The 13,305-nt window shown below is 37.4% G+C and overlaps 1 protein-coding gene across 1 annotated transcript in view; it reads left to right on the forward strand.

Moving 5' to 3' along the window:
- The first annotated feature begins 5,711 nt into the window (after positions 1 to 5,711).
- Positions 5,712 to 13,305, forward strand: part of LOC122793966 (NTPase KAP family P-loop domain-containing protein 1-like) — a 59,688-nt gene continuing 52,094 nt past the window's right edge. Inside the window, exon 1 of the mRNA XM_044062022.1 lies at positions 5,712 to 7,465. Within this exon, the coding sequence (XP_043917957.1) occupies positions 5,717 to 7,465 (1,749 nt within the window). The 5' untranslated portion in view covers positions 5,712 to 5,716. The remainder of the gene's footprint in view (positions 7,466 to 13,305) is intronic.

The raw sequence follows: 13,305 nt of genomic DNA on the forward strand, positions 1-13,305 counted from the left end.
TGCTACTTTATACTTGGGAAGTATTTAATATTTTAATTATGATTTTTGTTTGTCAATATTGCAAGTTGTATTTTATATACCTGGAATATATTGTTATGTTATGGGACAGGGTGGAAGTTTATGTCTATGATTGTATCAAACACTTACACAATACAACTGCCTTTCTCAAATTTACATTCAATTTTAAGAAAAAAAAAACAGGTGATTTTTAAATATTAATATTAAGCATTCTAATGCTGGCTTTGTTTCTAACATCAGTTGAAATCCAACATTCGATAATGCATATTTAACTTCGCAAGTTCGCATTCCCTGAGTTAAAAAAAAAAAGAGTTTATTCCATGGGCAATGCATTAGCTTAGCCAGGATAATTTGAAATGTGAATGATTGCATTTAAATAATTGAAGGAAAAGACTGAAGTGGCCTTCTTGGAGAGTGGCCTACCTGTGGATGTGGCTTATAGGGGTGTGCATTAGTATGGAGTGGGTGGGGCTTAAGGGGCGCTGGAGTACTACTTCGCCTAGGGAGCCATTTCAGCTAAGGCCGGCCCTGTATATATATATATATATATATATATATATATATATATATATATATATATATATATATATATATATATATATATTTTTTTTTTTTTAAGTGTATTTCTTGTGATATATTGTGACTTGACCTTTTAATTTTGCATATATAAAATATTGGTGCTACATAGGGTAAGATCCCTTTAAGTGTAATGTTATAAGAATGCTGGGAAAAACTTTTGGGAATAGTTCTGAAGAAGTCCCTAGAGGGGATGAAAGTGCTTAACTCAACGTTTTTAATCAGTGTATGCAATTGCTGCTTGGTATTTTCCGATTGTTTATTGTGGAATATTTCTACTTGGATTTTGGAATAAAGCTGTGTTTTTATCGCTCACTGGTGTCACATTGTGGATTACAAAGTTTGTATTATCACGTTCTCTTGTTTTGGTAATTATACAGAACTAACCAGTCCTCAGTGTGAGTTCACAATATTATACAAAACTAACCAGTCTTCAGGGTGAGTTCACAATATTAAACAGAAGAAACCAGTCCTCAGAGTGAGTTCACAATATTATACAGAACTAACCAGTCCTCAGGGTGAGTTCACAATATTATACAGAACTAACCAGTCCTCAAGCTGAGTTCACAATATTATACAGAACTAACCAGTCCTCAGGGTGAGTTCGGAATATTATACAGAACTAATCATTCCTCAGGATAAGTTTGGTACAGAACTATCCAGTCCAAGGTGAGTTTAGAATATTATACAAAACTATCCAGTGCAAGGTGAGTTTAGATTATTATAGAGAACTATCCATTTCTCAAGTTGAGTTTAGAATATTCTAGAGAACTTAATAGTCCTGACAGGGAGTTTAGAATATTATCGAAAACTATACAGTCCTCAAAGTGAGTTTACAAAAGGAGTCTGAGATAGACAAGTCTAAAAGGATTTCAGTAAATGGTTGGCTTGAAGGATAACAGAACAGAAGGTATGTTCAGCTATACTGGGTTTGAAACTCAGTAAAGTATCAGGAACAGTTAGTTTCCTGTAGAATTCTATAAGTGGAGGAAAGATACCGTATGAAAGAAGAGTTCCAGGATGAGTGTAGGCTGCTCGGTCACAACTGAAAACCTGGTCTGCTCCATGCCCCCAGACTCTCACCAAAGGAAAAATGAATACACCAATTAGACGCCCCAGCAAGAAACAAACGGATTGTGTGATGCATGCCTAGTCCACGAATACCTGACTCTTGACCCTACTGGAATGAATGGGTCATTTGGGTAAAGTTAGTGGAGCTATTAGGGAGGTCTGATTGAGGAGATAAAAACATGGTTATTGTCAGGTTTATTATCACCTATAAATCTGTTGGACAGCTAGTGTGGTAAGATGCTTAGCACACAAGATTCTGGGGTCTATATTATAATAGCAAAGCTCCCTTTAAGCGAACATGAAAACACCGACACGTATTGCACGAACCACAAATATGCTGAACGTACTAAACCGCGAAATACAAAAAGTTGAATGCCCATAGTCGGCCAACTCCACCTCCCACTACATACTGCCTACCCAAACAAAATAAATAAACCACATAGATACACTAACCAAAACCCTACTTCTAACCCTAAAGTAAAGCACCAAAACCCTACGTCTAACCCTACACTAAACCTTACATACATTGCTATCTATGCACTTACCTTAACCCGCACCCTAACCCTAAGGTCTGCAACTATCACACACTTACCCTACAGCGATATACCAAAACAAAACAAATAATCCACACACATACAACTAAAAAAACCCTAATTCTAACCCTACACTAAACCTTACATACATTACCTATCTATGCACTTACCTTAACCCGCACCCTAACCCTAAGGTCTGTAACTATCACACACTTACCTTACGGAGCTGTACCACAGACGGGCCAACCATGACACTTCGACTTTTTGGAGTTCGCAGTTTAGTATGTTCGACATAATCGTGTTTCGCACAATACATGTCTGTGTTTTCGCATTTGCTTAAAAGGATTTTTGGTATAATAATATAGACCCAAGATTTTGTAGAGCATGATAGTTTAGAAACAAGTCATACTGCAGCCAAAGGTAATAACAGCAATATTTAAGAATGTGCCCTTGGCCTTTGCTCCTCCATTATTTTCGGATTTTTCCAGAATTTTTATACTATGAGGTTGAGAGATATGGGTATTGGTTGTTATTTTGATTTTGTATCTTACGTATTGTGGGATAGATCCTGGCCCATCACATTTAAATCTTTCCTGGAATGTCTCAGTTCAGTGATTCTTTGCAGATCTTAGTTATTAGCATGGGAATACAGTAAAAAAGTCTAAAAGTAGCATTAATTACCATGGCCTTTGAAAGCTATTTCTTTAGCAAAGGAATCTAGAAAATTTCCACCTAGTCATAAACCTATCTCTTATTATTCAGTTTACTGAGACAATGTGATTTACAAACACTTGCATGTATAGGTTGATGTCATATGACTCCCTGGATCCATGTATATCTCTTTTTAGCTCAAGACAGTACACTCAGACTGCCCTGTTGAAGACAGATAATGTACACTTAATTGTGAAAGATGAACAGTTGCAGTCAGTGTTACTAATCTTTTATCTTCTGTGTTATTTAGTACTGTGTTTCTTGTTACCATGACAGAGTGTCTGCATATCCACAGTGGGTTTTTTTTCCACATTTTATAAGTACCTTGTCTCTTGAATTTTAGGTCATATTGTTCCTGAAACAAATCAATCTAGGATATACCTACTGACATGCAGGGTTCCTCAGGGCTCAGGTCTAACTAATTTACTGTTTGTAATGTATATGGAATTTCTTAGGGAAGTACACATTATTACAATGCTAAACACACTTCTCCTTTTCTCAGGAGAATGTATATGACTTGCCATTCTTGAAGACTGAATGCCATTCTTCAATGGATGAATTTTAGTTGTCTCAGATTTAAACTGATGAAGACTGATGCTATGCAAGTATATGTGACTGTCCATTATACTGAGGCTTTGTTCATTTCTCTTCTTATTCTTTCCAGATTGAGAATACACTGATATCTGTCCCTTCTGGTGAACAATCTGGGATCAGTGCTTTAGAATATGTTGGCAATCATGAGCCAAGAGGCAGCTGTGTTTTGATATCAACTTTCTGTTATCCAAGAAGCATCTCTTGGATTGATTAGTACAGACTATCTACAGGCCTGACAGCAAAGGCCCTCTGTTTTGTGTACTCACAGCTTTGTTCTTGTAATACACACATTACTGTGGCTTTTTGTTATATTATTTTGCACAGCTGCAGTGAATGCCATCTGCATCCACAGTTTTAACTGTGACCTCACCATCTCACCATAACAACAGTCCTGCTCTGTTGGATTTACACTGGCTGCCTCCTGTGGCAAATTCCGTTTTCAGGATCTTCACTTTAACCTTCCAAGCACCACAGAGTCTAAGCTCTGTCTATTTGAAATAGCTTTTGCTGTCTTATGTCCTATGGAGACATCCTTTAGTCATCAAGTAAAGGGCTGCTAGGTGGTACAGTGACTCTTACTGAGACTCCTCTATTAAGGAGTCATTGTCAGCCTCATACCAGCCCTTTGTAATCAACTACTTTTCCTGGCACAGACAAGCATTAGTCAAGCTTCCTTTACAAATATGCTTTAATAGCATGTGTTTAAAATGATGATCATAAGCTCACAGAATCTCTAGTTTTGCATTGTTATTATTGATTCAGTTTTTCTCATCCTAGGCCAACACATAGATTTTGTTACATACTAAATATGTTGTTGTTGTTGAGTCTTTCGGCTTTTTCCTGGTTAGGGGTCGCCACAGCAGAAGCCCTGTCCACTAATGATTGGCAGTAGATTTTTATGTGCCGAGGTGCCAGCCCTGACGCACAACCTTCAACAAAGGTACACCCATTCATGCATGTCTCCACACAGAAGACGCTCTAGCTGAGAATCGAACCGGACAGTGTCTTACTGTGAGGCGACAACGCTACCGCAGCACCACCACCGCAGTTTGTTACATACTGAATATATTGTAATAAAAATAAGCTTCTTTTATTCTTATTTACATGTACACTGCTTAGTCATAAGCATATTCTAAAAATTAAGATAAATTAGAGAGACTATAATACAGAAAATGTCACACTGCATTTGCAGTAGGCCATTTGAACTGAAGAGAACATTGACACTGGGGAATAGTCAGGAAGGTCTCTCATACATTTATTTCAGCCATAAGTCATTTTATACCAAGAGAAGTGCATTCCCAAAGTTTTCCTAGATGCCAACTTGCTAAAGTATTGATTGCTGTATTTGGGACAAAATGCATCAAAATAGCTTTAAGTATAGAATAGCATTACTTTTTTACATTGTTATATAAATATGTACTTTCTGATACAGGAACCTACTGGCATTGTGTCACTGTTGTATATATTCAGTCTTTCTAAAACAAATCATGCTGTTTAGATCAGACATCAGAATAAAAGAAATCAAATTCCACATTGTAAAGAAAAAAGCACAACGGTATCAGAGAGGAAATTATATAATAAATGTAGTGAGAAGCTAAGGTCTACAGCATGCAAGTATAATGTTAATGTGAATGCTTATTTCATGGGGGTGGAGAGAAGATACTTCAAAAATCCTGGATTCCCTTACTAAAACAATTTAACTTCCGTGAAATAAACAGTTTAAGGAGCCTTAGCCTATAACAGTTTACTACAGTACCTGTATTTACTTTTTGTGTAGTTTTTTTTACTATTACAGAAATTTCTTAATAAATTTATAACATTTTTTTGCTTTACATTATGGATAAATGTTTTTTTTTCCTTTGTTTCTTAAGGTATGGAATCAAAAGATGACATTTACTGCTCATGCCTTGCAAACATTTTGTACTATGTGGACTCGTCAACAACAGTCGGCCTATATGGGCCCTGGGGGAGCCGAATAAATCTTCTTGTAAAGGACGTAGAGAGTAAGTATTAGAAAGTTAGATGTCCGGTAATGCTGAACAACATGTGATATTGTATGCACACACATATTGTAGTATTTTGCTGCATTGCTCAATAACATACGAAATAGCACTGAACTGTTTTATGATTAGTCTAAACTTTGAACATTTAATACAGTCAAGTTGGACATTGAATGATTATGTTTTGTACTGTCTGTTTTAGAACGTATGAATATGATAATTCCTCAAAAAAATGACGAAGAAAAAAGCAAGCCACGACGAGCCAAATGCGGAAACAAGTTCTTGCTTTTACTTTGTATGCTTTTTTGCACACCTGCGCTCACAGATGAACAGCGTCGAAGGGAAAATACACGATTTATTTTCATTCCATTCAGTGCCTGGCAGTATGCAGGTAGTGACATTCTCTGGGCTGGATTAATTACCACAATATTTGATGCCATAAAACATGAATTTGGTGCCCTTCCAATCTGTGTATACAGGGCAACTCTTAAAAAATGTAAAATAATGAAGACAGAATCTGAAAAGGAATGGATTGCCGCTAAGTTCGGTTATATTCCGTACTGGATTATTTTAATTTTTTTTATATTATTAATAATTGGAATTGTGATTTTTTTTATATTTGGGTTTCCCACCGGAGGACTGAATGACGATGTCATAGCCATACCTGTAAGCATTGGCATTGTGTTACCTGCACTGCCTGCTTTAAAAGTCTTCTTAAATATAATGGCAGTGGTAAAGAATTTTATTATCACCCAGCGAGTTAAAGTCGAAAACATGATGAATAAAACAAGTGTCAGTAGTAGGTTAGGTTTTATGCATGATGTAAAAAATGAAGTAGAAGTCGTTACCAATTTTATTCACTATATGGAGATATTTGAAAGAACTAAAATACGTGTAGTACTGCAAATCACTGACTTAGATAAATGTGCCCCAGACAAGATAGCTGGAGTTCTAGATGCTCTAACTATTTTGCTGTCAGACAAAGATGGCCCATTTATTTCTATCCTGGCTGTTGATCCGAGTATCATAGCTGATTGTTTAGAAAGGTCAAAGTGCCTAGCAGGAACGGACGATAATGGTTATGTATTTTTAAACCGAACAGTAACCTTACTGTTTTCAGTGCCACAAATGGATGATGAGACTAAGATGCATTTCCTTCAGAAGATTGCATGTCCAACAAATGATGAAAAAAAGGACATAAAACGTTCCACTTCAAAAGATAAATTAGATCAGGATGACAGTATTAATGGCAATGAAGTGCGAATACCTCTGTTAAACAATAGAAGAAGTGATCGGAATCCTAAATGTTTGACAAAAACACAGTGGGGCTCTGTCTTTGATGATAAGCTACGTAAATTCATTATTGATAATGTTACTCAGATTAAAAGAATAACAAATTCCTTCTTTATAACATTTAATCTGATTAAGGCAAAAATGGAAGACTTTGGGGTTCTGTTAATAAAGGAAGAGAGTAACGTTAAACTGTCAGAAGAGAAAATTACTGAGCTAAATAAGTTAGCAGCTTGGGTTGTCCTGGCAAATCAGTGGCCGTGCCGTCTAAGTTGGATTTTACAGTACACTGAAGATGAGCAACAGAAGTTGGAGCTTACGGAAGCAACAGAGGAAAAGAAGAATGAATATAAGCAAGAATCACTGCTGAGTGTTTTTGAGAAATCTTTGGATGAGCTACAAGTCATAAAATCTGATATAGAGAAACTCTTTAAACTAGACTATGACCCTGAACTCTTCCAGCTATTTCTGAGTGACAAATACTTTAAATTCACAGTAGAAGATGCTAACAAGTATTTTAAGTATACTATAAATCTTGATCGTTCCCTGAAGAGGAACATGGAGTTGCTTTGCGGTATTAATAATATTAAATACTCACGGACATCTATGAAGACAGCACCAATTCCATTGCGGGAAATTATTAATATGACATCAGAAGATGTGAGCAATAAGGTAAGTGAACATATGTTTTCTAATGCTGACTGTAAAGCATTTAAGATATCATTTATGTAAACAAGATAACTCTTATCTATGGTACTAACCTTTGAATGGGCTTGGAGTTCAATAGTTTGTCTAATAGTGTGCACTACTGCCCCTTCCCTGAAAATATAATCTAATGCTGCCCTTAGCAGTTTCATTGGTTCAGCAGGTAAAAATACTTGCTTTCAGTACTTAGAAAATCAGAAGGCTGTGGGTACTTACTACTTCCATTCCAGGTGTTTGACTAATGTACTAACACTGTAGTGTTGCATGGGGGGGGGGGGCACTGCACTAATGTTATACTGAATTTCATCTGGTTGATCTTATTATAGTTTTTGTAAATGTTAATGATTCCCTGACACTTACCAAAAGAACAGACAGTTTTTGTTAATATCTCCATCATTATAAACCATAATGCAGCTATTATTTCTTTTTAACTTTAAACATAAATGAGTACTGTTAAATCACTTATACAGAACAACAAGAGAGAGAAGCAGAGATGTTCATGAGTATGTTACAACTACAGTATTCTAAACTATATGAGTTCACACTCACCCTACACCAGCCAGCTTCAAAAAGCTTCGGGCACCTTCCAGATATGTCATCTACCAGAAGTCCATGGGGAGCTCCATAAGAAAGACAGGTGGAAGACCCTGGAACACTAGAAACATCAGAACATTTCTGTTATCAAAATGGGCACTTCTAATCTGAGTCTCCCACAGTTCCTGTCATTTGGCTGCTACTTTTAAGCTAGGAAGATAAGTCCTTATTGTGGAAAGTCTTCCTTTCAAAATGAGATTTCTGTGGAAAACTTGTGTTTATTTGGCAATAAGTCTGCATTAGAACTTGTGAAAAAAAGAGAAACTGAACAGCCTTTTATCATAACAAAAGTACATTGTTGGCATTTCTATCAACCTTTTGACAGAAAAATGTATTTAATGACTAAAATTCTACATAAATGTAATAGTTAATGTGTTGGGCAAAAGAAATTGTGGTTGTGTGGAGGTTTTAGTGGTTGGATTGGACTCAGAAACACTAGTGCTTGTCCTTTATCCTTACCAGCTCTTCGGGGTTATGTTACACACTTTCCATTAGTCATTCTTGTCTTATCTATGGAGGAACAGTTAGTCTTCGCCGTATTATCTTCCCCAGCATATAAAAAGAAGAAACTTGTAAAGCAGGCTTCTAGAATTAATCTGCCTCCTTCTTTGCCTGAGCCACTGGCTGGTGACTCTTCTGTGTCCATCTGTTGGTCCTCAGACCACCCATCATCTTCCCAGGCCTCTCAGTATAGCATTTGCAGCCACAAAACAACTAGGGGATACTCATGTCCTCTATGGCTATAGAGAGGCCCAGGGTGACCCAGGGAGAACCATTTTTTTTGTCACAGGCTGAAGAAGAGGGTTGGTAAGGGTCTTCACTTTTCTGAGACAGAATTGTGGAAGTTGTGACTGGTGTACTAACTGGGGCAAACTTTGCTTGGTGAAAAAAAACATTCAGCTTCATTTTTCTGTCTATGGATAAGGCTGATTTACTGGATTTTGCTAAAGAGTCTACTTCTGCCCTTTCCAAACCAGGTAAAATCTCAGGTAAGAAAGGGGAAAGGAAATGAGTTTCTTCTGATTCTGATGTGTGTTTCCAATCAAAGAAATAGTCTTGGCAGGGAGAGGGGTGTACCTCAGAGGATACTATTCAGCCAGAACTTTCTGATTCAAAAGAATGCATAGTATCTGACTTCTCTAGTGAAGAAATCTATTTAACTGAGAATTTATATAATATGAAGGAGTTTTTTCAGTGGCAGCAAAGTGAAGCCTCTATTACACTTAATACAGTTACAGATCCCTAAAGCTACACCTATTCCTCCTGTTTTGCCTTCCTTATAGAATGTTTTTTCTTACTACAGTCAGTGTACCTAATGGACAATCTTTGACTTCCAAGAGGTGTGATAAGTTATATATGGTACCCCAGACACACAAGTACTTGTTTTCTATGCCCACAGCAGACCTGGCAGCCATTTCTCTCTCATAAATGTTTTGCAGCCAAGCAGGTACTGCTTCTAATCCCATTCCTCCTGATTAAAAGGGGAAGCAATGGACACATTTGTGAAAAAAATGCATTATTTGAATACTTTAACTCTCAGGGTTTTAAATTGCCAGGTCAATATGTTAAAATATTTCTTGATGTCATTTGGAAATATGCAGACATTCTTTAAATGCTTCTGTGACAGCTGTTTCTCCAGAGGCTGAACGTATGTTAAAGTGTGTTTATGATACCACTGAGTCTGCTTCTAGAAAACCCTACTTCTGGATCACTTTATGAGGAGACTTGTGAGGTTTTTCTCTCTAAACCTCCCTGATGAAATCAAATCTGGGAATTTTAATTCTTCCTTAGATAATAACTCATTATTTTATCCTTCTGCAACTTAGTTACTTAAGAAGTGTGAGGAAAAGTGAAAACAGATGCAAGGAGTTGTACAACTTTGTCAACCTTCCCTTTTCAAACTAAAGGCAGGCTTACCTCCGCCTCAGATCCCTTTCTCCAATAAAAAGTTGAAACAGCACAGCGCTAGTAACCAAAGAGGGAAAAAAGTAATGGAAAGTAAACACCAAAAAGAAGGAAAAAGCCTAAAAAAAATCAAGGGCAGTCTTCCCAGCTGACATAAATATCCATCAATTCGGAATCCCTCCCCACACCCTGGCAACCTTTCCAAGTCCTTCAGATCAAAAATTCCCTTTTAGCTTTAGATAATGTCAGTCAGTTGGGTTCTGATGATAATCCAAGAAGGGTGATCTTGGCAATGGGAATTCCCCCTGTCCAGGGATTCCCTCCCGCATAAAGAGCCAGATTGCTCTACTTCCTCCAATCTTATACAACACGCTGCCTCTGGGAGTAATGCAGCCAGTGTCTTTGTATTGTCTAGGCAAAAGTTATTATTCAATCATTTTGCTATTTCCCAAGCCAGAAAGACACAATACTGGATCTTTTTATTGTAAATCTCTGTATAAAAATTTCCATGTTCAAGGTTATATTACTTCATAATATTATACTATTGATCTCAAGTCTAGCTTTCATGGTAATCCTGGATCTAAAGGGTGCCTGTCATCATATTTATATTCCCAAGATGTTTAGGCATTTCTTATGATTTGTTGTGTCTGGTTTATATTATGAATTCTCTGTTTTACCATTTGAGCTCTCTGCAGCAAAAGAGTTGCTCACAAAAATGGCTAGCTCCAGTCATTTCCTACTGTAGACTCCAAGGCATACACATTTTTCCAAATTTGTATGATTGCCTTATTTTGGCAGACTATTTTTCCAGCCTTTAAGAGTCTCTATCAACTGTGCAGGAGCGTCTACTCAATCTGGGCTTTCTACTCAGTTTGCAGAACTCTCCTTTCAATACAACACATACAGAATAGTTTTCCTAGGATGATTGTTAGACTCAACCTTGTCTAGATCCAGTCATTGCTCACTACAGACTATAAAACATGCACATTACTCCATTTTTGGACAATTGTCTTATCTTTCCATATCTGATCAATTGTCTTATCATTGCAGACTATTTTCCAGCTGTCAGGAGCCTCTAACATCTGTGTAGAAGCTTCTGTTCAATCTGGGATTTCAAATCAATTTGCAGAAGTCTTTTCTCCTCCCATCACACAGAATACGTTTCCTGGGATCATTGTTGGACTTGACCTTAGGGAGAGCATTTCTCCACTGAGACAAAGTAGAAATGCTCTAACAGTTTGTCCTGAATTTTCCAAGCTTAAATCAAACATCAGTGAGGAAGTTTCTCAGGATTTTGTAGTACATGTCATGTCTGATATTTATGCTTCCCTTTGCCGGACTATACATGAGGAGAATACAGTGGTACATCAGATCAGTCTGGGCCAAGCATCTATCCTCTTTGACTTTTCAGATCCCTGTTTTAGGATTTGTAAAAAGGGAGATTAATTTCTGGCTAGACCAGATTGCATGCAGTCCAGGTCTTCAGTACTCCCCACCCCCAGTCAGTAAACACAGATGCTTCAGACCTGGTGTGAGATACAGTAAAAAAAGGGTAAAAGTGCAGATTTAATGTGATTCTGTAAACAGACAGAAGCACATGATTGTCACTGAGATTTTGGCTGTTATCAGTACTCAGAAGGCCTTGAATCACCTCTGGTCCCCAAGAACTCTGATAGTGTGCACAGACAATGCCATAGTACTGTGGTACATAAACAAACAAGGAGGTACCAGATCCCACCCCCTCTGCAGACTGGCTATGGTGGCCTATGAGGTACCAGTTCAACTCAATATCACCCTTCAGGCTGCATACTTTATGTCAGAGCAAACCCTTATTGTAGACAAGCTCAGCTTCTGAGGTCTGATTCACCTGTGAGGAACACCTCAGCTAGATCTGTCCACCTACCTTCAGAACAGACAACTAGGGAAGTTCTACTCCAGGACCCCTTTGAACAGGCCTGGAAGACAGATGCTTTCTCATTACCATGGATAGAAATATTCACATATACTTTTCCACTGTTTCCACTGATTACCAAAGTTCTTTTAAAAATGCAAAACAACTGCTCAAAGATTGTGGTGGTAACTCCCTTCTGTCCAAGGTTCCCCCTTTTCTTCAGTCTGGACTAGGTCTGTTACGACAAGCTTCTCCATTGACTAGATTTACTGTTCAACTAACTGTCTGAATTATGCAGTTTTAATATGTTTTAAGCACCTTTTTATTTGATGAAATGCAACAGGTACTAAAGGAAGCCAAAAAAAAAACAAAGTGCTACTAAGAAATCATAGATGGGTAAATGGAAAACATTTTCTAGTTGTTGCCTATCAAGGCACCAGGATTGTCAGTGTGCCCAGATGCCTCTGGTTCTTGATTATTTGCATGAAATACCATCAAATAGTTTGTATATCAAGGTATATTTGTTAGCCATTTCTACTTGTCTGTCCTTAGATTTCCCCTTTTTCTAGCAATACTCAATAAAGCAGTTTTTGGAAGGGGTTTTACAGATCCACCCACTTAAGGAATGGGAGGCTTCTCTTTGGAATCTCAATTTTGTGCTTGAGAAGCTTACTCAGTCTTCATTTGAAACAGTTCATGAGGCAGAATTGGGGTTCCTAATTTGGAAAATGCTATTACTTATTACCCTGACGTCTTCAAGGCAGTATGTGAGTTATGAGCACTTACGTTGAGTCAGCTCTACCTCATTTTTCACAACGATAGAATTTCTTTGATAACAAATCCTACCTTTATGGTGAAAGTCATATCAGAATTTGCTTTAAGCCAAATTATGCATCTCCCAGTCTTGTTTCCAGAACCAAAGAATGAAGGAGAAAGGATTCTCCACTCTTTGCATGTACACAGGCAACTCAGATACTACCTAGACAAAACTCTGCTTTTTATGAATATTGACCAATTGTTTGTCTCCTATGAAGGTAAGAGAAAAGGATAAACATTGGCAAAGTCGGCTATTTCCAGTTGGTTGTCTCATGTTATTACTTCTTGTTATGCGCTCCACAAAAACAAAAAAGAAACAAACAACAAAAAAGCACTTCCAGGCAGGGTTATAGGTCATTCAACAAGGGCATTATTTTTTTTCCTGTGGCTTTCTGAAAAAGAGCGGAATTTAGAAAATTAGAGGCAATTACTTGGTCCTCTGTACATACGTTTAGAAACCATCACAAATTGTATTCCTTTTCTAGTACCAGGACAGACATCAATAAGGCCAAACTCCAGGACCTTCTGGAGTCTTAGATATTGGTCTCCTCCCTTTTTTTCCTTCTCCTATTAATGCTATGGGAATCTACCCATACAGCTT

Source organism: Protopterus annectens, chromosome 2.part1 (genome assembly GCF_019279795.1).
Source record: "Protopterus annectens isolate FY-2018-M chromosome 2.part1, PAN1.0, whole genome shotgun sequence".
Taxonomy (NCBI): domain Eukaryota; kingdom Metazoa; phylum Chordata; order Ceratodontiformes; family Protopteridae; genus Protopterus; species Protopterus annectens.